This window comes from Corythoichthys intestinalis, chromosome 19 (genome assembly GCF_030265065.1).
Source record: "Corythoichthys intestinalis isolate RoL2023-P3 chromosome 19, ASM3026506v1, whole genome shotgun sequence".
In the NCBI taxonomy this organism is placed as follows: Eukaryota; Metazoa; Chordata; class Actinopteri; order Syngnathiformes; family Syngnathidae; genus Corythoichthys; species Corythoichthys intestinalis.
This window is the reverse complement of record NC_080413.1, coordinates 11,760,352-11,783,652: the sequence shown is the minus strand read 5'-3', so window position 1 is coordinate 11,783,652 and position 23,301 is coordinate 11,760,352. Positions and strand designations below refer to the sequence as shown.

At 39.5% G+C, this 23,301-nt stretch overlaps 1 protein-coding gene across 4 annotated transcripts; it reads right to left on the bottom strand.

Moving 5' to 3' along the window:
• Positions 1–1,486: 1,486 nt before the first annotated feature.
• Positions 1,487–23,264, bottom strand: LOC130907497 (armadillo-like helical domain-containing protein 4). Of its 4 annotated transcripts, XM_057822654.1 has the most exons (8): positions 22,938–23,264; positions 16,463–16,900; positions 10,828–11,043; positions 10,671–10,745; positions 10,464–10,604; positions 6,567–6,598; positions 6,344–6,493; positions 1,487–1,830 (listed from the first exon to the last, which is right to left on the bottom strand). In XM_057822654.1, exons 2-8 carry the CDS (start codon positions 16,878–16,880, stop codon positions 1,756–1,758), a joined length of 1,107 nt encoding a protein of 368 aa, XP_057678637.1. In that variant the 5' UTR covers positions 16,881–16,900; positions 22,938–23,264; the 3' UTR covers positions 1,487–1,755. The 4 variants fall into 4 exon arrangements, with proteins under 4 accessions (XP_057678637.1, XP_057678635.1, XP_057678639.1 ...); XM_057822652.1 differs by having other exon boundaries at positions 10,464–10,745; XM_057822656.1 differs by lacking the exon at positions 10,671–10,745.
• Between the last annotated feature and the right edge of the window lie 37 nt (positions 23,265–23,301).

Here is a 23,301-nt window from a genome sequence, read left to right as displayed (position 1 = left end):
ATAAATTAAACAATTGCCAGACTGGGGGCCCCCTAGTGGTCAGGGGCCCTAAGCAGCTGCATAGTCTGCGTATAGGCTGGGCCGGCCCTGATCCAACGTGGCGGCCATCACAAAACAAAGAGCTTTTTAGTTGAAAATTCTTGTAAATAAATGCGTACATCCCTGAATTTCTATAGATATGAACATATAACGGTCTAGATTCTTGGCTCAAAGCAAAAAACTAGGCAGTTATCATTCATTTTACGTTAATATTTCAAGCTAAAGTTAGGCTAATTTTTTCACAACGTTTCAAAGTGCATGCATGGGGGAATTTTATATCGTAATTACCTTGAATCCTTGACCGAATCACTCGGGACACTTCTACCTGCTTGTATGCAGTAAAACTTTCGTCATTTTTCTACCTAAATACCATGTTTGAACGCAGCGTGTGTTTGAGTTTATCACAGCGAAAGACAACTCAACGTTCTGCCTTGGTCGTAATGTTTGTGGGAGCTGTCTTGTCAACTGATGGTGAAGTATATGCTTTGCTTGTGCCAGAGAAGCTTCGGTAGCTCTACAATCAAAGGTACAAATATATCAATCATCGTTAAACTTGCATAAAATGCTGTGGCAACTCATTGTGTAAATGAGAGGCAGTTCTCAGCAGCATGAGCGTCAAAGCGTGAGTGGATTTGAGTTGACTCAATGAAGTGTTTAATAAAGACATTTTTCTATGTTATTCTTGTTTAAAAAGAATTCATATTATAAAGGCGGCACGGTGGGACAGTAACATGTTCAAATATAAACAAAATTTTCAGTATGGGATCCGGACTCTATCGGGAGATTCTCAAAATCAGGTGACTTGGACTCTGGTGCAAAAATATGCGATCAGGACATCCCTAGTTTTTACAGTTTTATTGCATTCACGCAGTTCAACAATAAACATACAAAAAACATACACCAAAATTTTGAGATTCAACAATTTCTCGACAAAAATAGCTCCGGACTTAACTCATTGGCTGCCGTGGACGGCGATAGACGTCCACTGCAATTTGATTGGACTTTCTGTCAACGGCACTGAAACATGATCATTCACTGTCAGTCAATGAGTTCAAATAACAATTATGTATGTACACTTACACACGCAAAACACTGCATTTACATGATGTATTCGATACTCTGGTGTCAAACTCGAGGTCTGGGGGCTAGATCCGGCCCATCAAATTTTGTGTCCCCGCAAAAGTCAGTTGTGCACATCGACAATGTTCTTTCCAAAATTTTAATTTTAACATAATTTTATTTTTAAATGACAGATGACGGGATCAGATATTTACTGATTTATTTTTTTTTAATTAAAAAATGAGGGTTTAAAAAATCGGGATGACGATGAATGAAAGGACTGCAGAAATCAGATATTCCCTTTTTGTTCCTTTTTTGTAAAGTTCACCCCTTGTTTTTGCTTTTCTGTCGAGAATTTAAAAAGTAAAAACTTAAAAAAAAAAAAAAATTCTGTTTGCCCCTTACAAATTTTTTATTTGAAAAAAATATCGACACAATATAAACAATAAAAGAATATTTGCTACGAAGGATTTGAACAACGTCTACACAACTCTTCCACTATCAAAATAGTTGTTCCTTTTACCATCATTTAGTTGTCGAGTAGCCGATCAATCGTGGCAGTCCAAATCTGGTAAACGGCGGCTCTCCAAAGAAAACCATAACCACCAGGTAGCCAGCCACAAAAATGCGTTTGCACCCCTGCTTAAGTCTTCTGGATCAGAACTCATCCTCGGAACTGTCCGCCAGCAGCATAGCCTGATCCTGTCGGCCGGGGCGGGTTTCACTTGTTTGCTATGTAGAAAGTCATTCATCGTCAGTGCTGTTAAAGTGTTTGCATTTGACATTCAAGAAAGTAAACTAAATAGAGAAAAACGTGGTTTGCAAATGAAAAGTATCATTCAAAAAAGGAAGAAGAGTGGTTTGCAAATAAAATCATTTATAAAAGAATGAGTTTTGACGTGCTAACCAGTGTTGTCACAGATTACTTGAAAAATTTATTTAGTGATTACACCTCAAAAAAGTAGTTACTTTACTGATTAGCAAAGTAATTTACTTTAAAAGTAATTGATCAGTTACTTTTTACCACTTTTTCTCCCTTTGCTGCCTCATCATAAGAATGACAACAGAAAAATGTCATCACATGACTTTCTGATAACTGAATTTAAAAGGGAATTTTTCACATAATGCTTACCATAATTTTCGGACTATAAGGCACACCTGACTATAAGCCGCCACTCACTAAATTTGACACGAAAACGACATTTGTTCATAGATAAACCGCACTGGACTATAAGCTGCAACTGTCCTCACTGTATTATGGGAAAAAGAAAAAACACAAAAAGATATTAACCGGTAACACTTTATTTGACATAAGACTGTCATAAGACAAAATGAACCACCATGAAGCGTTGAACCAATTGGCGGAAAAGCTTCATTGCTTCAAGAAACTTCATTTGGCTATCACTGGGGGAAAGAGTCGACCTCTGCTGCCACCTGCTGTCAACACTGTTGTTGTCCAACATGCCTTAGAGCATGCATTGCAGCGCTACAGATGTAAATAATCAAAAATTCTGTTCTGTGCTAATTATCTGGTCTTTGCCTTTTTGGCAAAGCCAGATAATGTTATTCTGCGACTTTATTATTATTTATTTATTAATCAACTTATTCTCCGCGTTTTTCAGCGCGCCGCACAGCCCGTACCGCTGCACCGATCAGCCCCGTTAAGGTATCGACACGTCCGGAATTTTTGTGTGACTGTGACTTTTTGTCAAATGGCCCCGAAAAATTTTCGCGTAAACGCCAATTTTCCGATTTTTAAAATTTTTTTCAAAACGCTACAGAATTTGGAAAAAATTTACGGTTCCCCGGGAATTTACCAAAAACTTTCCCATTCATTTTTAATGGGAAATGTCCCATTCTTTTTCAATGGGATTTCCAATAGAATCTGCATTGCATTGTTGCCATTGACCACCATGTATGTCAAATCTATTGATGCTAATGGATTTGAATTCTATCAACGCCTATGTAACTCAATGCCATTGACAGCCATGGACGTCCAAAAATTTTCCCATTCATTTTCAATGGGAAAAACAAAAAATTCCCCAAATCAACAGGAAATGACCAGATATCAATAGGACGTGTCCACCAAACTTCTCCGATTCCATTGAAGCTTTTGAAGGGTGCTGCCATTGACGGCCATAGATGTACAAATTTCCCATTCATTTCTAATGGCATTTACTTTGTTTAATGCCATTGACGGGCATGTTTGTCCATTCTATTGATAGCCCTGGGCGGGGGTAAGATCTGTATCTCCACACTGCAAAGACCAGAAGTAATTTCTCCAGAAATTGCAGTTTCTAGTTATTCAGTTACTGTTCCATTTGTTTCATTAGTTGCTAGTTATGGTATTTGGAAACATTTTATTTGACAGTGGGGTCACAAGCCTGTCATGAGACAATCATAATAATGACATGACACTATCATGAGCATGAATAAATGCTTATAACAGATTCCATTTAGTGACATCCGGCAAATTATCTCACTTTTGAATGGATGTAAACGTTAGTGACCTAATTTGCCGGATGACACTGAATGACATATGTCATAATTATGACGGTCTTATGACAGTCTTATGACACCACTGTCCAATAAAGCGTTACCTATTAACCCAAATAAATTAACAAATAAGATGCACTGGTCTATAAACTGCAGGATTCAAAATGAGGGGGAAAAGTCGCATTTTATAATCCGAAAATTACGGTAATCTTGAAGTTAGCAGGGGTTTAATTAGTCGATGGAGTTTATTTCAACCACCATTGACTCACGCTAGCTTAGCCACTCCGTAGCCCTTCAAGTAACAACTAGGCAGCAACTTGAAGGGGTAAATGTGTGCTGATGTAAAGCGCTTTGGGCCTGGTAACCATGTACTGTAGATAAATGCGCTATAGAAGTACTGTCCATTTACCATTTAATAACTGATAAACTGCATTGAATTTGTAGACCACTGACCAATTAAACCCCGCTAATTCAAAGATTAAGCCTAATGTCAAAAATTCTGAACTTCAGTTTGGAGTTTATGGCTAACAGCATATAAGTGCCAATTTAAAGCAATACAAATTGACTTCACGGTAATCAACAACACACAAATGAATAGCACAGTGCAATAAACACAAAGGTGGGGGCGGGCGCGAATGTGCGCGCCAGTGTTGTTTTTGTCAATGATGACGATCACGAAAATTTTCGTCAACGCACAATTTTTTCATAAAGATAACGTCACGATGATATGCTGAAAACGTGTATAACATAGGATGGATGCCAGTTGTCGTCTGACGACACAAGAACGAGATGAAAATTCGCTGTAGTTTCCGTCATTTCACAAAGTATGATACAGTATTTTCTTATTGTATGTGTAGTTCGAACGCATTTAGCAGTGTTTGGTCATGTCACTCATGTGACGTACCTCTTCTGTGTTCCCCCCGCCCCACACACACACACACTTACTCACTGGGTGAGTAAGCCTGTCCCTATTCCAGGCTCCTTTTGTGAAAAGTGTCAGGTGCTGCTTGGTAAGTTTTGCTTTCTCATCTTGACTAGATATGCCATGTTGCTTTAGCTTTTAAAGGTCTGTGCTGAGTGATCATCACACACTAAACTTTGTAGCGTTAGCATTAGCATTTAGCGGTGTGACAAGGTGTCTTCTTAAACTCTTGGAAAACATTTTACATACAGTTCGTGGCATCCAGGAGAGTTTAAATAATTGCAAATAATGTGCTGTTTTCCTGCTGAGTGTATATTTATCATGAAAATGCTGTCTATATATAGACTATTCCCTATCTGCCGGGCCGCGGACCATTACCGGTCCGCACAGAGATAATAATTTAATAACGACCGAATTCTGGCCGAATTAAGGCTGAGCCCCTGCTTAACACACCAATATCCCTGTCTACTCTAGATGTAATACTACGGGATAGATTAGAATGTCGTCATAGAAATCCATTGATTGGACTGCTAGCAGTATATCTTGTTTGTGTATATAATATATCTATGTGCCCTTGTCCTCGATAATAACGTATTACTAAGCCGCGGGCGCAGCACATTTGTACCTGGAAATAATTAGCCCTTACACGAGCGAAGATGACTGGAAAACAGACGTCTTTGGAGATATTTTTACGGCGAAAAGGGCACCTGACGAGCCTACAACCTCGAAGACCCACGAACTGCGAAGGAGTGGATTCGTGACCCGTTTGTGAATAAACTGAGTGATTCGAGCATGTCTGTGCAACAGGAGGATCAACTTGTAGAGATCGCAAATGACGGCGACCTTATTAAACGTACATTTGAGACACAACTCTACCGAGGTTCTGGATTAAAGTCATTCCGGAATATCCTGACATTGCTACGAGAGCATTGAAAACCTTGCTACAATTTCTAACATCGTATCTTTGTGAAGCGGGCTTCTTAATTAATGCTTAACGACAAGGCGAAGTCGTTAATGGTGAGAACGGTGTGCAGTTGTTGTGTGCAGCTAACATGGCAGGATGCATCTGTGGAAAGCTTCTATAGGTCCTTCCATGATCAAATGTAAGTTCATATTTCCTTTCTTTCAATAAAGTTTGTAGTGTTTACTTTGGAATCGCTGCATTTGCGCATTTTGCGGCTATAATTAACGTTATGCGCAGAACCGCATCATTGCAATTTTTGATGGGTTGCAAAATTTGTCAGGACACCAGTCCGTGAAAAAATGACCCAAATAACACCGGTCCGTGGTGCAAAAAAGGTTGGGGACCCCTGCTCCAGAGTGAAGGAAATATAAGTTCATTCATGGACGCACACATCTCAAATGGTCGCTGCACTTAGCTTGAATGTGCAACCTCGCTCCACACGCCTTTCTCAGTCCCAAAACACAACGCGTATGACTCGAGACCAAAACAGGAAGTAAATCTGAGCGGTTACCATGGAAACGAACGCGTAGTGGCAACTTTTCTAGCATTTTCTGTTCCAAATGCACTTCGTACATGACTACAATATTCTTCATTCGACATGCATTATGAGGCAATAACAAAATAGTAACGCACAGACACTAAGGAAACTAACTTTAATCAGATTCCTGATTTGGAAAAATAAACAAGTTAGATTGCTCTTTACTGAAAGACAGTAATCAGATTACAATCATGTAGTGACGCATTAGTGACAACACTGTTCCTAACAGATTGATTTTGATATTCTTGAAGAAAGAAGTGCAAACCACATTTTTTCTCTTTATAGTTTTGGCATGATTCTAATTCCATACAAAATGCGTACTGACCTCTGCGGGTTGAACCTTACTACGCTGGCGTTTGAAGCTGTTCCTCCGCCGCCGCTGGATCCTTCGAATGCTGTAGAGGGCGCCGACGAGTATCAGGGCCCCCATCATTCCAATGGCTACCGGGGCTAGCATGCCTGACACGTAGCCCGCCTGCATTTGAGAGGAAAGTAGTTGTTTAAAAAAAAAAAAAAAACATAGCTACAGACGCCGATGTTCGTCTCACCTTTTCGCGGATCAGCGCCACCCAACTTCGCACTGCAAGAAAGTACATTTTAGAAGAGCTTTTAATATAAAAGAGGGTTTATTTGTTTGCAAACATAGAACGCGCATGCAGTGTGGATGCAAAATGCTACTTTGAATGCAAAGAGTAGATTTGTGGGAATTAGCGATGGGTTTTACAGCTTCTAAATTGGCTAGCGATGCTGTCAAGTTACTCTTACATATTAGCACCGGGTGACAGGAGCATTTGTGTTGCATTTTTTTTTCATCTGGCATAATTGATTTTGCCATTTGGCATTTTTTTTTGCCATGTGGCAAATTTGATTTTGCCATGTGGCAAAATTGATTTTTTGGGGGGCCATGTGGCATTGTTTTTTTTTTTTTTTTGCAAAATTGATTTTGCCATGTGGCATTTTTTTGCCATGCGGCAAAATGTATTTTACCATGTGGCTTTTTTTTGCCATGCGGCAAAATTGATTTTGCCATGTGGCATTTTTTTGCCATGTGGAAAATGGATTTTGCAATGTGGCATTTTTTTGCCATGTGGCAAAATGGATTTTGCAATGTCATTTTTTTTTTTGCCATGTGGCAAAATGGATTTTGCCATGTGGCATTTTTTTGCCATGTGGCAAAATGGATTTTGCAATGTGGCATTTTTTTGCCATGTGGCAAACTGGATTTTGCCATGTGGCAAAATGGATTTTGCAATGTGGCATTTTTTTGCCATGTGGCAAAATTGATTTTGCCATGTGGCATTTTTTTTTGCCATGTGGCAAAATGGACTTTGCCATGTGGCATTTTTTTGCCATGTGGCAAAATTGATTTTGCCATGTGGTATTTTTTTTTTGCCAAGTGGCAAAATGTATTTTGCCATGTGGCATTGTTTTTTTTTTTTTTTTTTTTTTTTTTTTTTTTTTTTTTTTTTTGCAAAATTGATTGTCATGTGGCATTTTTTTGCCATGTGGCAAAATGGATTTTGCAATGTCATTTTTTTTTTGCCATGTGGCAAAATGGATTTTGCCATGTGGCATTTTTTTGCCATGTGGCAAAATGGATTTTGCAATGTGGCATTTTTTTGCCATGTGGCAAACTGGATTTTGCCATGTGGCAAAATTGATTTTGCCATGTGGCATTTTTTTTGCCATGTGGCAAAATGGACTTTGCCATGTGGCATTTTTTTGCCATGTGGCAAAATTGATTTTGCCATGTGGCGTTTTTTTTTTTTTTTTTTTTGCAAAATTGATTGTCATGTGGCATTTTTTTGCCATGTGGCAAAATGGATTTTGCAATGTCATTTTTTTTTTGCCATGTGGCAAAATGGATTTTGCCATGTGGCATTTTTTTTGCCATGTGGCATTTTTTTGCCATGCGGCAAAATTGATTTTGCCATGTGGCATTTTTTTGCCATGTGGAAAATGGATTTTGCAATGTGGCATTTTTTTGCCATGTGGCAAAATGGATTTTGCAATGTCATTTTTTTTTTGCCATGTGGCAAAATGGATTTTGCCATGTGGCATTTTTTTGCCATGTGGCAAAATGGATTTTGCAATGTGGCATTTTTTTGCCATGTGGCAAAATGGATTTTGCAATGTGGCATTTTTTTGCTATGTGGCAAACTGGATTTTGCCATGTGGCAAAATGGATTTTGCAATGTGGAATTTTTTTGCCATGTGGCAAAATTGATTTTGCCATGTGGCATTTTTTTTTGCCATGTGGCAAAATGGACTTTGCCATGTGGCATTTTTTTGCCATGTGGCAAAATTGATTTTGCCATGTGGTATTTTTTTTGCCAAGCGGCAAAATGTATTTTGCCATGTGGCATTGTTTTTTTTTTTTTTTTTTTTTTTTTTTTTTTTTTTGCAAAATTGATTGTCATGTGGCATTTTTTTGCCATGTGGCAAAATGGATTTTGCAATGTCATTTTTTTTTTGCCATGTGGCAAAATGGATTTTGCCATGTGGCATTTTTTTGCCATGTGGCAAAATGGATTTTGCAATGTGGCATTTTTTTGCCATGTGGCAAACTGGATTTTGCCATGTGGCAAAATTGATTTTGCCATGTGGCATTTTTTTTGCCATGTGGCAAAATGGACTTTGCCATGTGGCATTTTTTTGCCATGTGGCAAAATTGATTTTGCCATGTGGCGTTTTTTTTTTTTTTTTTTTGCAAAATTGATTGTCATGTGGCATTTTTTTGCCATGTGGCAAAATGGATTTTGCAATGTCATTTTTTTTTTGCCATGTGGCAAAATGGATTTTGCCATGTGGCATTTTTTTTGCCATGTGGCATTTTTTTGCCATGCGGCAAAATTGATTTTGCCATGTGGCATTTTTTTGCCATGTGGAAAATGGATTTTGCAATGTGGCATTTTTTTGCCATGTGGCAAAATGGATTTTGCAATGTCATTTTTTTTTTGCCATGTGGCAAAATGGATTTTGCCATGTGGCATTTTTTTGCCATGTGGCAAAATGGATTTTGCAATGTGGCATTTTTTTGCCATGTGGCAAAATGGATTTTGCAATGTGGCATTTTTTTGCTATGTGGCAAACTGGATTTTGCCATGTGGCAAAATGGATTTTGCAATGTGGCATTTTTTTGCCATGTGGCAAAATTGATTTTGCCATGTGGCATTTTTTTTTGCCATGTGGCAAAATGGACTTTGCCATGTGGCATTTTTTTGCCATGTGGCAAAATTGATTTTGCCATGTGGTATTTTTTTTGCCAAGTGGCAAAATGTATTTTGCCATGTGGCATTGTTTTTTTTTTTTTTTTTTTTTTTTTTTTTTTTTTTTTTTTTGCAAAATTGATTGTCATGTGGCATTTTTTTGCCATGTGGCAAAATGGATTTTGCAATGTCATTTTTTTTTTGCCATGTGGCAAAATGGATTTTGCCATGTGGCATTTTTTTGCCATGTGGCAAAATGGATTTTGCAATGTGGCATTTTTTTGCCATGTGGCAAACTGGATTTTGCCATGTGGCAAAATTGATTTTGCCATGTGGCATTTTTTTTTGCCATGTGGCAAAATGGACTTTGCCATGTGGCAAAATTGATTTTGCCATGTGGCATTTTTTTTTGCCATGTGGCGTTTTTTTTTTTTGTTTTTTTTTTTTGCAAAATTGTCATGTGGCATTTTTTTGCCATGTGGCAAAATGGATTTTGCCATGTGGCATTTTTTTTGCCATGTGGCATTTTTTGCCATGTGGCATTGTTTTTTTTTGTTGTTGCAAAATTGATTTTGTCATGTGGCATTTTTTGCCATGTGGCAAAATGGATTTTGCAATGTGGTACTTTTTTTTGCCATGTGGCAAAATGGATTTTGCCATGTGGCATTTTTTTTGCCATGTGGCAAAATTGATTTTGCCATGTAGCATTTTTTTTGCAATGTGGCAAAATTGATTTTGCCATGTAGCATTTTGGGGGGGGGGGGCATGTGGGGGCGGCATTGTTTTTTTTTTTTTTTTTGCAAAATTGATTTTGCCATGTGGCATTTTTTTGCCATGTGGCAAAATCCATTTTGCAATGTGGCTTTTTTTTTTTTGCCATGTGGCTTTTTTTTTTGCCATGTGGCAAAATCGATTCTTTCACATGGCAATAAAATGCTACATGGCAAAAAAAAATGCCACATGGAAACAAATATGCCACATTGCAAAATCCATTTTGCCACATGACAAATACCACCACTTTTGGTTCTCGCTGCCTCTCAAGGATGAAAATAACTTTTCTGTTTAGTAGTTGTATCAATCAACATATGGTGAGATTATCGTTCCCATTCCTTTTTGAATATCTGTCCAATTTAGTAAGCACAAAAAGGTTTGCTGTCCAAAGTTGCTAGTCATGCTAACGGCGGGTGAACCATTCCAAAAATCTTGTCAAGTCTTCAAAAGCTTGCGGTGTCATACTCAGGCCCTGGTTTCGTTGCACCCATACGGGAGGCGGAGGGATAAGGCTGTAAGGGGCCTGCGTCTGGGACGACTCGGTGGGATCCGCCTCATTCTCGTCATCTTCCGGCGATTCGTCAGAATTCTCCGCTTCGTCCATATCTGAAAAGCAAACGATTGTTTTGCCGGTTGAAAATGGAACTGTGTTTGAACGCCTTGGCGGCTTACCGTAGTGCTCGGTCTCGAAAAAACAAAAGTGGTACTGCGTATCTGGATCGGCCGTCGTGGATACGTGTGCAAGTTCTGATGTTTGCGCAATGTTGGAAAACATGGAATGTTTAGAAAAGTAAACTTGATGATGTGTAGTAGTTTATAAAGGACCAACCTAAGTGGCCAACAGGATAAGGGCGCTTGGCGTCTGCTGTCGTCGGTGGTGTCCGCGAAGGCTCGCCTGTCTCGGCATCGACCCCCAACGGTGAAGTCGCGGTGGAGGGAAGCTGAGCCCCGGATTCTTCCACAGGCTCAAAAATGAGAGGAAGCGACTCGGAAGACATGGTGCCCTCCGTAGGTTCGTCCTGGGATGGCGGCGCCGCCGTGTCTGCTGCATCACAACCAGAGGTGGGTAGAGTAGCCAAAAGAGTAGCGTTACTAAAAAAATACAGTGGTACCTTTAATTACGAATGTCTCTACATACAACATTTTCAGGTTAAGAAACAAATCAACGGGAAAGAAATTTCAGCGCCAAGGCAAAAGTACAGTATTGATGCTACTCGCAGCTCTAGAGTTAAATGAGCATAACATACTTAGAGCTGATCTGCCATTGGCTATTGCCTTGCAGTCCTGGCATCCTATAGACCCCACTCACATGACGTCACAACCACGCCTCCGCACCATATTGTCCGTCAGCTCGTCGTGTTTACGCATTACCGCTACGTAAATTCCTCCTATTATGGCATGTTTTTCTGCTCGTTAACATTAATAATCAAAATGGTGAAGGCGTGTGTGGCGGTTGGTGTCAGTAACAGAGAAGATAGACGGAGAGACTTGAAAGTTCTACCGTATTCCGAGAGACCCGGAGAGGAGAGCAAGATGGACTGCTGCAATTCGACGAGAAAACTGGGCACCAAACGATCACCACAGACTATGTAGTAGTCATTTTATACCTGGTAAAATGCATTTACTATATATTTAGAGGGTTTTGGGTGGACAACAACAATTAAGATCATTGCGAGGCTAATCGCCAACAACATACAGTTTCAAATTCAAGATGTAATATTTAGCTGGTACCAAGTGAAAGAAGCTGGCCTCGTCTACGGATCATCAGTTAAACAAGGGTGTCCAAACTTTTTGCAAAGGGGCCCAGATTTGGTGTGGTAAAAATGTGGGGGGCTACCTTGGCTGATTTACGTAGAACAATATATTTAAACAATTTTTAGCAAGCCCTTTTGTGTGTCACATTTGCTTTATTATTATGTTTTTAAACAATCTCGCCTTTTTGGCGTTCTCTCTCGACACTCGGGCTCATGCAAAATACTGCTGCTGTGAAATTAAACTAGCTTCAAGTTGCTATAATTTCTCGCTGCGTATCTTCCTTGTAATGTTGTCGTACATGTCAGCGTGTCTTGTTTGGTAATATCGCGTCACATCGAACTCTTTGAAAACAGCGACTGTCTCTTTGCAAATGAGGCAGACACAGTTGTTGCGTATTGTATTGAAGAAATAGTCCAATATCCACCTATCCTTGAAGCGTCGGCCATCGCAGTCAACTTTTTTTAATTTTTATTGATTGTCGCCATTTTAGAAATCACACAGGGTAATGATACTTAGAGTGCTGCTCTTAAAGTTTTTCAAAGTTTCGTGAGAATAGGCTGAGTTTCTGTGGACAAGATAGTATCAGGGTAGCAGATGTCAGGCAGAGACGGCGAAGACAGCGGGTCGAAAAATATCGATTTAGGCATCAAATATGGATTTGGCGAGTGGATAGACTGACGCTTTTCCACATAACGCCTTTTATGCAACGCATCCAATGAGTTTACAGCGTCTGAAAGCACCGGGGCTTCCTTGAATTGCACTATAAATTGCAGGACAAATTGAAACCATTGAGAAAACGGATAAACAATGACGGACAATATGGTGGCCGGATACAGCGACACGTCATTGTGTGACGTTGATGAGTGGGGTCATTGGCTAAGAGGGACCTTTACTGTACGTGTGTGTGTGTATCCAGGTGTCCTCTTCATTCGACATTCGTGTTTCGACAGCTTTACATGAGTGTATTAACTTTTATTCTTGTTTTTTTACATGATGTACAACTTTTATGGTTATTGAGCAAAAATGTAATTACAACATGTATTTGTTACATATTTTGATTGATTTCTATGCATTATAAAAAGATTCATGTCTGAATGTTTCAGGGTTTGGAACCCAACCTGTCAAATTACCATACCCATCAAAATGTGCCACCTGTCAGATTGTGCCACCTGCCAGATAACCATACCCATCAAAATTGCGCTACCTGTCAAATTACCATACATGTCAACCTGTCAAATTACCATACCTGTCAGATTGTGCTACCTGTCAAATTGCCATACCTATCAGATTGTGCCACCTGTCAAATTGCCATACCCATCAAATTGCCATACCTGTCAGAATATGCTACCTTTCAAATAGCCATACCATCAAAATGCGCTACCTGTTAGATTGTGCTACCTGTCAGTTCGTGCTACCTGTCAAATTGCGCTAATTGTCAGATTGTGCTACCTGTGAAATTACCATACCTGTCAGACTTCACTGTCAGACTGCGCAACCCGTCAGAATATAAAACCCATCAGAATGCGCTACGGTTCTTTTAAAGGCTTTTTGCCGTATAAAAACAACCATGTTCAGCTTTTTTGTATGGCGCCACCTGTCAAATTAACATACCCATCAAAATGCGCTACCTGTTAGATTCAGTTACCTGTCAGAATGCGCTACCTGTCAAACTGCTATACCTGTCAGGTTGTGCTACCTGTGAAATTACCATACCTGTCAGAATGTGCTACCTTTTAAATTACCATACCCATAAAGATGCGCTACCTGTCAAATTACCATACCAATCAAAATGTGCTACCTGTCAGATTGTGCTACCTGTCAAATTACCATACCCATCAGAATGCAAAACCCATCAGAATGCGCTACGGTGTTTTTAAAGGCTTTTTTTCGTACAAAAACAACCATGTACTATAAGTAAGCCATTTATGCCGTAAAACAACCATGTACAGCTTTTTTGTATGGCGCCACCTGTCAAATTAACATACCCATCAAAATGCGCTACCTGTCAAATAACCATATCCATTAACCATACCCGTCAAAATAATCTACCTGTTAGATTGTGCTACCTGTCAGATTTGTGCTACCTGTCAAATTGTGCTACCTGTCAGATTGTACTACCTGTCAATTTGCCATACCTGTCAGAATGTGCTACCTTTCAAATTACCATACCCATCAAAATGCGCTACCTGTTAGATTGTGCTACCTGTCAAATTACCATACCTGTCAGATTGTGCTACCTGTCAAATTGCCATACCTGTCAGATTGTGCTATCTGTGCAATTACCATACCTGTCAGAATGTGCAACCTTTCAAATTATCATACCCATCAAAATGCGCTACCTGCCAAATTACTTACCTGTCAAATTATCATACCTATCAAAATGTGCTGCCTGTCAAATTACCATACCGTCAGACTGCATTATCTGTCAGACTGCGCAACCCGTCAGAATGCGCTATGGTTTTTTTTTAAGGCTTTTTTCGTCGTAAATAAAACTACCATGTATAATACGGCTTTTTTGTATTGTACTACCTGTCAAATTACCATACCCATCAGAATGCGCTACCTATAAAAAAAAACCATACCTGTCAGATTGCGCTACCTGTCAGAATGCGCTATGGTTTTTTGTAAAGGCTTTTTTTCGCCGTAAAAAACGACCATGTATTTTGCATTGCATATCATACCCACCAAAATGCGGTACCTGTCAGAATGTGCTACCTGTCAAATCACTATACCCATCAAAATGCGCTTTCTGTCTGATTGTGCTACCCGTCAGACTGTGCTACCTATCAAATTACAATACCTGTTAGACTGCGCGACCTGCCAGAATGCATGCAATGTTTTTCAAGGCGTTTTGCCGTAAAAAAAACGACCATGTATAGTAAGGCTTTTTTTGCCGTAAAATAACGACCATATATAGTAAGGCTTTTTTTCCGTAAAAAACAAAACAAAAACGACCATGTATAGTAAGGCTTTTTTTTACCGTAAAAAAATGACCATGTATACCACTGATATCTCTTGAAAAGATCATGATGAATGGCACCCTTAATTTCTTTAAAATTTTAAATCTTTTTACCTGACAGACCTGTACGACCTGACAGAATGCCATACCTGACAGACTAAACACCTGACAGAATGCAATTTCTGACAGACTAAACACCTGACAGAATGCCATATCTGATAGACTGACAAACCTCACAGACGGCTATACCTGAAAGACAGTCATATCTGACTTACTAACAGACTGCCACACCTTACAGACTGATATACCTAACTGATTCAGGATATACAAAAACGTGTCAGCCATGCCCGCAACACGAAAGCGCTTCCACACTACCTGACAGAATCTCATACCTGACAGACTAAACACATGACAGAATGGTATACCTGTCAGAATAGAATGCCATACCTGACAGACGGACACTAGGTGGATGTATAACTCTGAAAATAAGTTTTATCCATATATTTTCACCTTTGAACGTTGGCCTTGGTGTTTGGCTTTGACCCCTGATCCTCCTCTCTACAATTGTTTATTTTTTATGCTTTTTTGAATAGTGCATATATGAGTTTTTTTTTCAATGACCTATGGGGCAACCCAAATATAGGAAGACCATCTCATACACGATGTTACGTAATGAAAGGGAAATAAGATACATATTAGGGCTGAGCCAGTGCATGGTGTTTATAACTGACAGACAGACATACCTGTCAGAATCCCATACCTGACAGACTGCCATACCTGATAGACTGACATACATGACAGACTGCCATACCCCACAGACTGCCATACCTGAAAGAGTCATGCCTGACTTACTGACAGACTGACACACCTGACTGACTCAGGGTATACAAAAACGTGTCGGCCATGCCCACAACACAAGAGGTCCCACACTAAAAAAGACAGACTGACATACCTGACAGACTAAACACCTGACCGAATGCCATACCTGATAGACTGACATTCCTGAAGGACTAAACACCTGACAGACTGACATACCTGACTAATGGATTTACATAATGCCATAGCTAATAGACTGCCTTACCTGACTGACAGATTGACATACCCGACAGACTGTAATACCTGATAGATTACCATACATGACAGAATGCCGTACCTGACAGACTGACAACCTTGCCTGATGGATTGCAATGTTGTTTTGGCAGCCCTTTTAATGTTTGTTTTAGTCTTTTTGACAAAAAGATTTATTCGTCTCATTTCAAAATATGTTCGTCTTCTAGTTCGAGTCGACAGTGACTCAAAATGTTTTTGTCAATTTCAAGTTTTTTTTGTAAAATTCTCGAGTTCTCATCAAGTATTCAGTCATGTTAGCTATTATGCTAGCAAAGCTAGGGTTAGGGCTAACTAAGAGCACTAAGTCTCCACTCTTTTAGTGTCCAATGTCACGTCCAAATGGCACCCTATGAAAAAATGACTCTTTCGTAATTTTAAGTTGTTGTTTTTTTTCATATTATGACTTTATATTAGTGATGCCGATAAAGGAACCAGAGTTGCATTAAAAATGAGCTGTTTCTACATTGACCACTCATTAACTTATTCCAATTACGACTTGCAATACTGAAACTATGGAAATACTTCAACAACCTTCCTAATATTCAACAGCCTCTCACGTTTTTAGATTTCTGTCAACGGCGATAGAAATGTAATCATTCAATGTCCACCGTCCCGGTTACAGAGTGTTTTGCACACTCACCTCCGCTTGGTGTGAGGGTCTCCGTCCACAGGCTGTCCACGTTGTCCTCTTTAGGCATGATGTCAGGTAAGAAGGGCTCCGGAGGCGTGGGGATGTCGGGACTTTCACGTTCCCACGACAGCGTGGAGCTCCCACCGGTAAATCCGGGTGGATTCGGAGCTCCGCTGGAGGAAGACACCCTAGCGTCTCCAAACATTGTGTCTCTCGGTGTCCTTTCTAGAACGGCTTCGCCAAGGCTGCCAAATGTCTTTCGGAAGTTCTTGAGCGCTCCTGCCTCATTTTCAATTTGGGCCACCATCCTCAGAGATCTCAATCTGGGTGAGCCTGTGGTCCTTTGAATGTCTTTAATTGCATTTCCACAGACACACAGACAAACTGAGGCCAGGAGGAGGCGATAGAGGGCATCTGACAGCAACATCTTCTGTTTGCTTTCAAGGCCTGCAGTCAACAAGCATAAAAGTCAAGGACGATTCAGTTGTATTGAACTTTTAATAGCATTTGATTAGTTGCAATAATATTATTGAAGCACAATTTTTGCAGAGTTTGCCTTTGTAATATTAACCTTTTCATGCATGCACGCATTCTGATTTTTTAAAATCTTTACAAAGTCAAAATGGATTGGACGTCCAGCGACCTCCGTGAAGTTGGCCCCCAATCAGACGCAAATTTATATAAAAATTATGACTTGAGAAGCAAAATTGTGAGGAAGCATGGGCAATCTCATGGCTACAAGTCCATCTCCAAAGACCTGAATGTTCCCGTGTCTACCGTGCGCAGTGTCATCAATAAGTGTAAAGCCCATGGCACTGTGGCTAACCTCCCTAGATGTGGACGGAAAAGAATAATTGATGAGAGATTTCAACGAAAGATTGTGCGGATAGTGGATAAAAAACCTCGACTAACATCCAAACAAGTTCGAGCTGTCCTGCAGTCCGAGGGTACAACAGTGTCAACCCGTACAATCCGTCGGCGTCTGAATTAAAAGGGACTCTATGGCAGGATACCCAGGAAGACCCCACTTCTTAGCCAGAGACATAAAAAAGCCAGGCTGGAGTTTGCCAAATATTTACCTGAGAAAGCCAAAAAGGTTTTGGAAGAGGTTCTCTGGTCAGATGAGACAAAAATAGAGCTTTTTGGGAAAAGGCATCAATATAGAGTTTACAGGAAAAAAATGAGGCCTTCAGAGAAAAGAACAGGGTCCCCACAGTCAAACATGGCGGAGGTTCCCTGATGTTTTGGGCATAGGCGGAGTTTGACTTTGGGGGCGGGGGGGGGGCACAATATGTTGATGACCCTGAAACGCAGTGTCAGCAATAAAATTAACTTAGAAGAATATTTATAATAATAAGTTGAAAATGAGTGTTTTTTGTTTCCCATCATTCTTGAGGGGAATTCTAAAATCAGGCTGCTTAGGGTATATTTTTCGCCAAGATCGTCATTCTAACCCAGTGTCGTGCCAATGTAGTTACCCCAGTAAAAATTATATCCCCTGGGCGTAGCCATATGGAGGTAGATTTGTGTTTTTATTATTCATTCAGAAAAAAGGTGCTTCAATTAATAAAAAAAAAAAAAAAAGTTGCTTCAATCGAAATATATATTTTCAACCAAAAAAAAGTCGCTTCAAAAATTTTTTTTTTGGGGGGGGGGGGGGGGATGTTGAAGTCCAGTTTATTTTATTTTTATTGAAGCAACTTTTTTGATTGAAGTAATGTTGATTTGTGTTTGGGCCACATTTTGGCTAGGACATGTGTGTCTTTATTATTCAATCAAAAAAAAAGTTGCCTCAAAAAAAATCTTTTTCAAAAGAAAAATCCCTTTAATCAAAAAAAAAATGTTTTTTTTCCAATCATGGAAAAAGATTTTGAATGCGAAAAAATATTTGAGATTGAAAAATTTGCATTTCAACACTTAATTTTTCATCGAAAAAGTTTTCTTTGATTGAAGCAATCCTTTTCGTGTTTGGGCCATATTATGGGTAGCACATTTGTGTCTAAATCATTTAATCCCCGAAAAGGTTGCTTCAGTCAAAAAAGCATATTTTTAATCAAAGAAAAAAAAAAACACTTGAAAAATAAAATTGCCCTCCTCTAATTTTTTTTTTTATTATATACAAAGCAAATGACTGTCTAAGTTGCTAGTCTCATTATCTGTTCGAAACATAATTTGAACCCATTATAAAAATACATTTTTTGTTCGTTTCGTTCATTTTTGTTGCAGTTTTATTGCTTTACAACTTTTATTTTTATAGGAAAGTCAAGTACTTGCAATGACACTTTTATGCCACCAGGGGGGCCAAGACCCCCTGGCCCCCTCTTAAAATCCGCTTATGGTTTTGGGGTTGCTTTGCTGCCTCTGGCACTGGACTGCTTGACCGTGTGCATGGCATTATGAAGTCTGGAGACTACTGCACCAACAAATGTTGTAGCATAATGTAGGGCCCAGTGTGAGAAAGCTGGGTTTCCTTCAGAGGTCATGGGTCTTCCAGCAAGACAATGACCCAAAACAAACTTCAAAAAGCACTAGAAAATGGTTTGAGAGAAACCACAGGAGACTTCGAAAGTGGCCAGCAATGAGTCCAGACCTGAATCCCATAGAACACCTGTGGAAAGATCTGAAAATGGCAGTTTGGAGAAGGCACCCTTTAAAGCTAAGGGACCTGGAAAAGTTGGCCAAAGAAGAATGGTCTAAAATTCCAGCAGAGCATTGTAAGAAACTCATTTATGAATACAGGAAGCGGTTGTTTGCAGTAATTTTGTCTAAAGGTTGTGCTACCAGGTTTTAGCCTGAGGGTGCCAATACTTTTGTCCGGCCCATTTTTTGAGTTTTGTGTAAAATGATAATGATTTATTATTGTTTTCATTCTCGTTTGTGTTTTTTCATTGCAAGCAAAATAAAAGAAGATATTACTGCCAACTGCCAAACAATGGCGTAGGTTTGCATAGGGACGGTAGGGATATAACACTACCAACTTTTCAGGATTCTCAAATTATCCCCACCACTTTTAAGCAACCTTATTTGCAGTATATAATGATTTCAGTTATATAGGTCATTAAGATTGTCTCCCTATATGTTGTCAGGACAGAACTGATCCTACCATTATTAAGTGAATTACAGTATTTTCATTATGTTCAGACTTGCACTGACTCCTTTTCACTCGCTGAATGTGCAAGTCCATTTTTCCCCTCAAACGCACGTTTGATTGGCTGATGACTTGCCCCCACACCCCCCCAACCACACCCATTCACAGCCCGACAGAAATACAACATGCCGCCTCCCCCGTCCCCCTTCAAAGACGAGGGGTATTAGAAGTTTTTTCCGCCAGCAGCACCCACTGTAAGTAATGTAAAAAGACGTCAATGTTGTGGAGGTGCGGAAAACTTCACTAATTTTGATACTGCTACAGTGCTTCAAGTCGATTTTACTCACTGAGATTTCTTGAAATAAGAAAAACAGCGAGCTGAAAATAAGCTTAAGACTTATTTTAAGAAAAAGGTTTGTATATTTAATCTTAAAAGAAAAACTTGTTTGTCAGAAATGTTCTCAATTCAAGAATATTGTTCAAAAACATTATTTGAAAGATTTTTTTTCTTGAATTGGGTGAAAAATGACCAACTTTTAGATGTATGGGCCCAATACAAACAAATATTTACTTAAAGTGGAAGAATCTGACGCATTAATCTTTTACACAGCCTTTAACACTCAAAAAAAGATGGAGAAAATTATTTGACTAGGTTTAACAAAAATATCAGATTAAGACGTTATAAATTTGCAGTGTGAAAGTTAGTATAGGTCAATACAGATTTATTTTGCATTAATCATTTAGCCTATCAATTAATTAGGTTCATATTGGTGAGAAATGTAGCCCTGACCACCATTCACCGAATATGTTTGGTCTTATTAATGTCCCGTTCCCAGCAAAAAGTGTACATGCAGTGTTATGCTGTTATATCGTCCCTACCAATACAGTGCCCTCCATAATTATTGGCACCCCTGAAAAAGATGTGTTTTTTAGCTTCTAATATACAGTGCTGCTCAAAAGTTTGTGAACCCCCTCAACATTTTGGAATTTTCTATTATTTCAACCTGATTTCCTAATCAATCAATTCAGTAGTTTTTTGTTTTGTTTTTTTAACAGTTGTGTTGTCGAGACTAAATTAAAAAGAGTTTTCATCAACTGATGTAGGTGCAAAATTGAACTGTTTGGTCACAACCAAAACCGCCATGTCTGGCGAAAAGTCAACACTGCATACCACCAAAAGAACCTTCTCCCAACAGTGAAGCATGGAGGTGGGAATGTCAAGATCTGGGCTTGCTTTTCATCCTCAGGACCTGGACAACTCCACATAGTCCAGGGAATCATGAATTCTGAGGAATATTGTCAAATCCTAGAACATAACCTGACGCCATCTGTTTTGAAGTTAAAGCTTGGCAGAAGGTGGATCATGCAACATGATAATGATCCAAAGCATTCCAGCAATACAACCAAGGAATGGCTGAAAAAGAAGAAGATTCGTGTTCTGGACTGGCCCAGTCAAAGTCCTGACCTAAATCCCATTGAAATGCTGTGGCGGGACCTGAAGCGAGCAGTTCATGCCAGACGCCCATCAAACCTCTCTCAACTGACTGCGTTCTGCAAGGAAGAATGGGCAAAAATCCCCCAAAGTAGATGTGAGAGGCTGATTAGTCACTACAGAAACCGTTTGGTTGAGGTAATCTCTGCAAAAGGAGGCGCAATATCCTATTAACTGAAGGGGTTCACATACTTTTGCACACATGATATCTGAGTTTTTCTTAAATCAACCACTTTTGTTAAATAAAGAATGACAATATAACTATTTCTTTTGTTTCAGTCCATTATTTGGAATGTCAGTATTGTGGATTTGGGTATAACTTAACATTTAATAAGGTTATTTTAGTTTTTTTTTACAAAAAATCTGACCATCGCTGTGGGGTTCACAAACTTTCGAGCAGCACTGTATATATTTTCTTATTCAAATAATATGGGACCTTAATGGAAAAAAAGAGAAAAATCCAACCTTTAATACAAGTGCATTCATTCCGTGGGGAAAAAATCCCACATAAAGAAAAAATTATTTGACATCAAATAATGTGTGTCACAATTATTAGCACCCCTGGTGTTAATACTTTGTACAACCCCCTTTTGCCAACAAAACAAGGTCTCATCTGACCAAAGCACATGGTCCCAGGCTTCAACTGGGACCGTGTGTATTTTTGTGTGAGACCAAGATTGAGCTTTTTGGCAACAAACACTCTAAGTGGGTCTGGCGTGCCACGAAAGATGCGCATGCTGAAAAGCACCTCATACCCACTGTGAAGTATGGGGGTGGGTCAGTGATGCTGTGGGGCTGTTTCGCTTCCAAAGGCCCTGGGAACCTTGTTAGGGTGCATGGCATCATGAATGCTTTCAAATACCAGGACATTTTAAATCAAAATCTGTTGCCCGGAAGTTGAAGATGGGTCGTCACTGGGTCTTTCAGCAAGACAATTACCCTAAACATATGGCCAAATCTACACAGAAATGGTTCTCCAGACACAGAATCAAGCTCCTCCCATGGCCATTTCAGTCCCCAGACCTTGTTTGTTGGCAAAAGGGGGTTTTACAAAGTATTAACACCAGGGGTGCTAATAATTGTGACACACATTATTTGATGTCAAATAATTTTTTCTTTATGTGGGATTTTTTTCCCCACTGAATGAATGCACTTGTATTGAAGGTTGAATTTTTCTCTTTTTTTTTCCATTAAGGTCCCATATTATCTGAATTTTAAAAAATATTAGAAGCTAAAAAACCCATCTTTTTCAGGGGTGCCAATAATCATGGAGGGCACTGTATTAAGACCAAACCTACGCACTTGCAGCCAAATCATTTGCAAGTGCAATCATTTTCTGGGAAAAACTGAGCATTATCTGACAGAATTGCAGGGGTGCCAATACTTTTGGCCAGCACTGTAGTTTAAAGCGCTATTTCTGACTTTTAATGATAGAAGATAAGTGCTAAAAATGTTTTTCGCTCGCCAGTGCCCTCCTGTGCCTCCTCTACTAGGTCTAGTGACGCCCGTGCAATATACTACAGTATCCTGTCTTTTTTTGGGGGGGAAGCTAAATTACTTCAAAATCGATTTAAAAAAAATCTCAAACGGAAAACAGAAAGACTGATTTGAATTGCATTAATCTCCAGATCCGCTGCGTCATGGTTACCAAATCCGAGCTGAGTCACAGTAAGCATCGCCAAATACAAATATTGAAACAACAATGTAATGTCCCCCCAAAAATGCAAAAAAATCCCAGCGAAAAGCTCCACATACGCGGAGTAAACAACTCCACATTGCGCTATGGAAGCCCCTCAATCACATTACACGCGTTCAATAGATACTCATGCGCATTTTGGGCTATCTGGAGCACATCAATGTGAAAAATATATCCATATACACACAATTAAATCGAATGTATTTACCTTGCAGGGTGCATGATGGATTACAGAAGATGCAAAAAAAGTGAGGACAAATTGGGGTTCCTGTGTTGAATGATGGATGGATTAAAAAGAGGGAAAGGGGAGGTTCGCTCCTTGTTGTTGTTTTTATGCCAGCTTCAGATCTCCTCAAGTGCGCCCACCAGTGACGCCCCAAATGATGGAAACTGTCATTTACACCGTCCGCGAAGGGATAAATAAGGCTAAATGTTCATTTACGATTCGTAATGAACACATTTTTGGTGTCTACTGCAGAGCATCATTGATTTGAATTGTCATGCGTTTTCACTGATTTATGCACATGCTTCTAATTTGCCCTCCAGGCTCCAGTCCACTAGTAGGCGATGAA

Excerpts from the sequence above, each read along its gene's own strand:
- LOC130907497 (XM_057822652.1), bottom strand. The coding sequence starts at position 16,880 with ATGTTGCTGTCAGATGCCCTCTATCGCCTCCTCCTGGCCTCAGTTTGT. Across the intron at positions 11,044-16,462 it reads GACCCTCACACCAAGCGGAG|CAGACACGGCGGCGCCGCCA; the intron begins GTGAGTGTGCAA and ends GTTGTGATGCAG. Across the intron at positions 10,746-10,827 it reads TTATCCTGTTGGCCACTTAG|AACTTGCACACGTATCCACG; the intron begins GTTGGTCCTTTA and ends CGCAAACATCAG.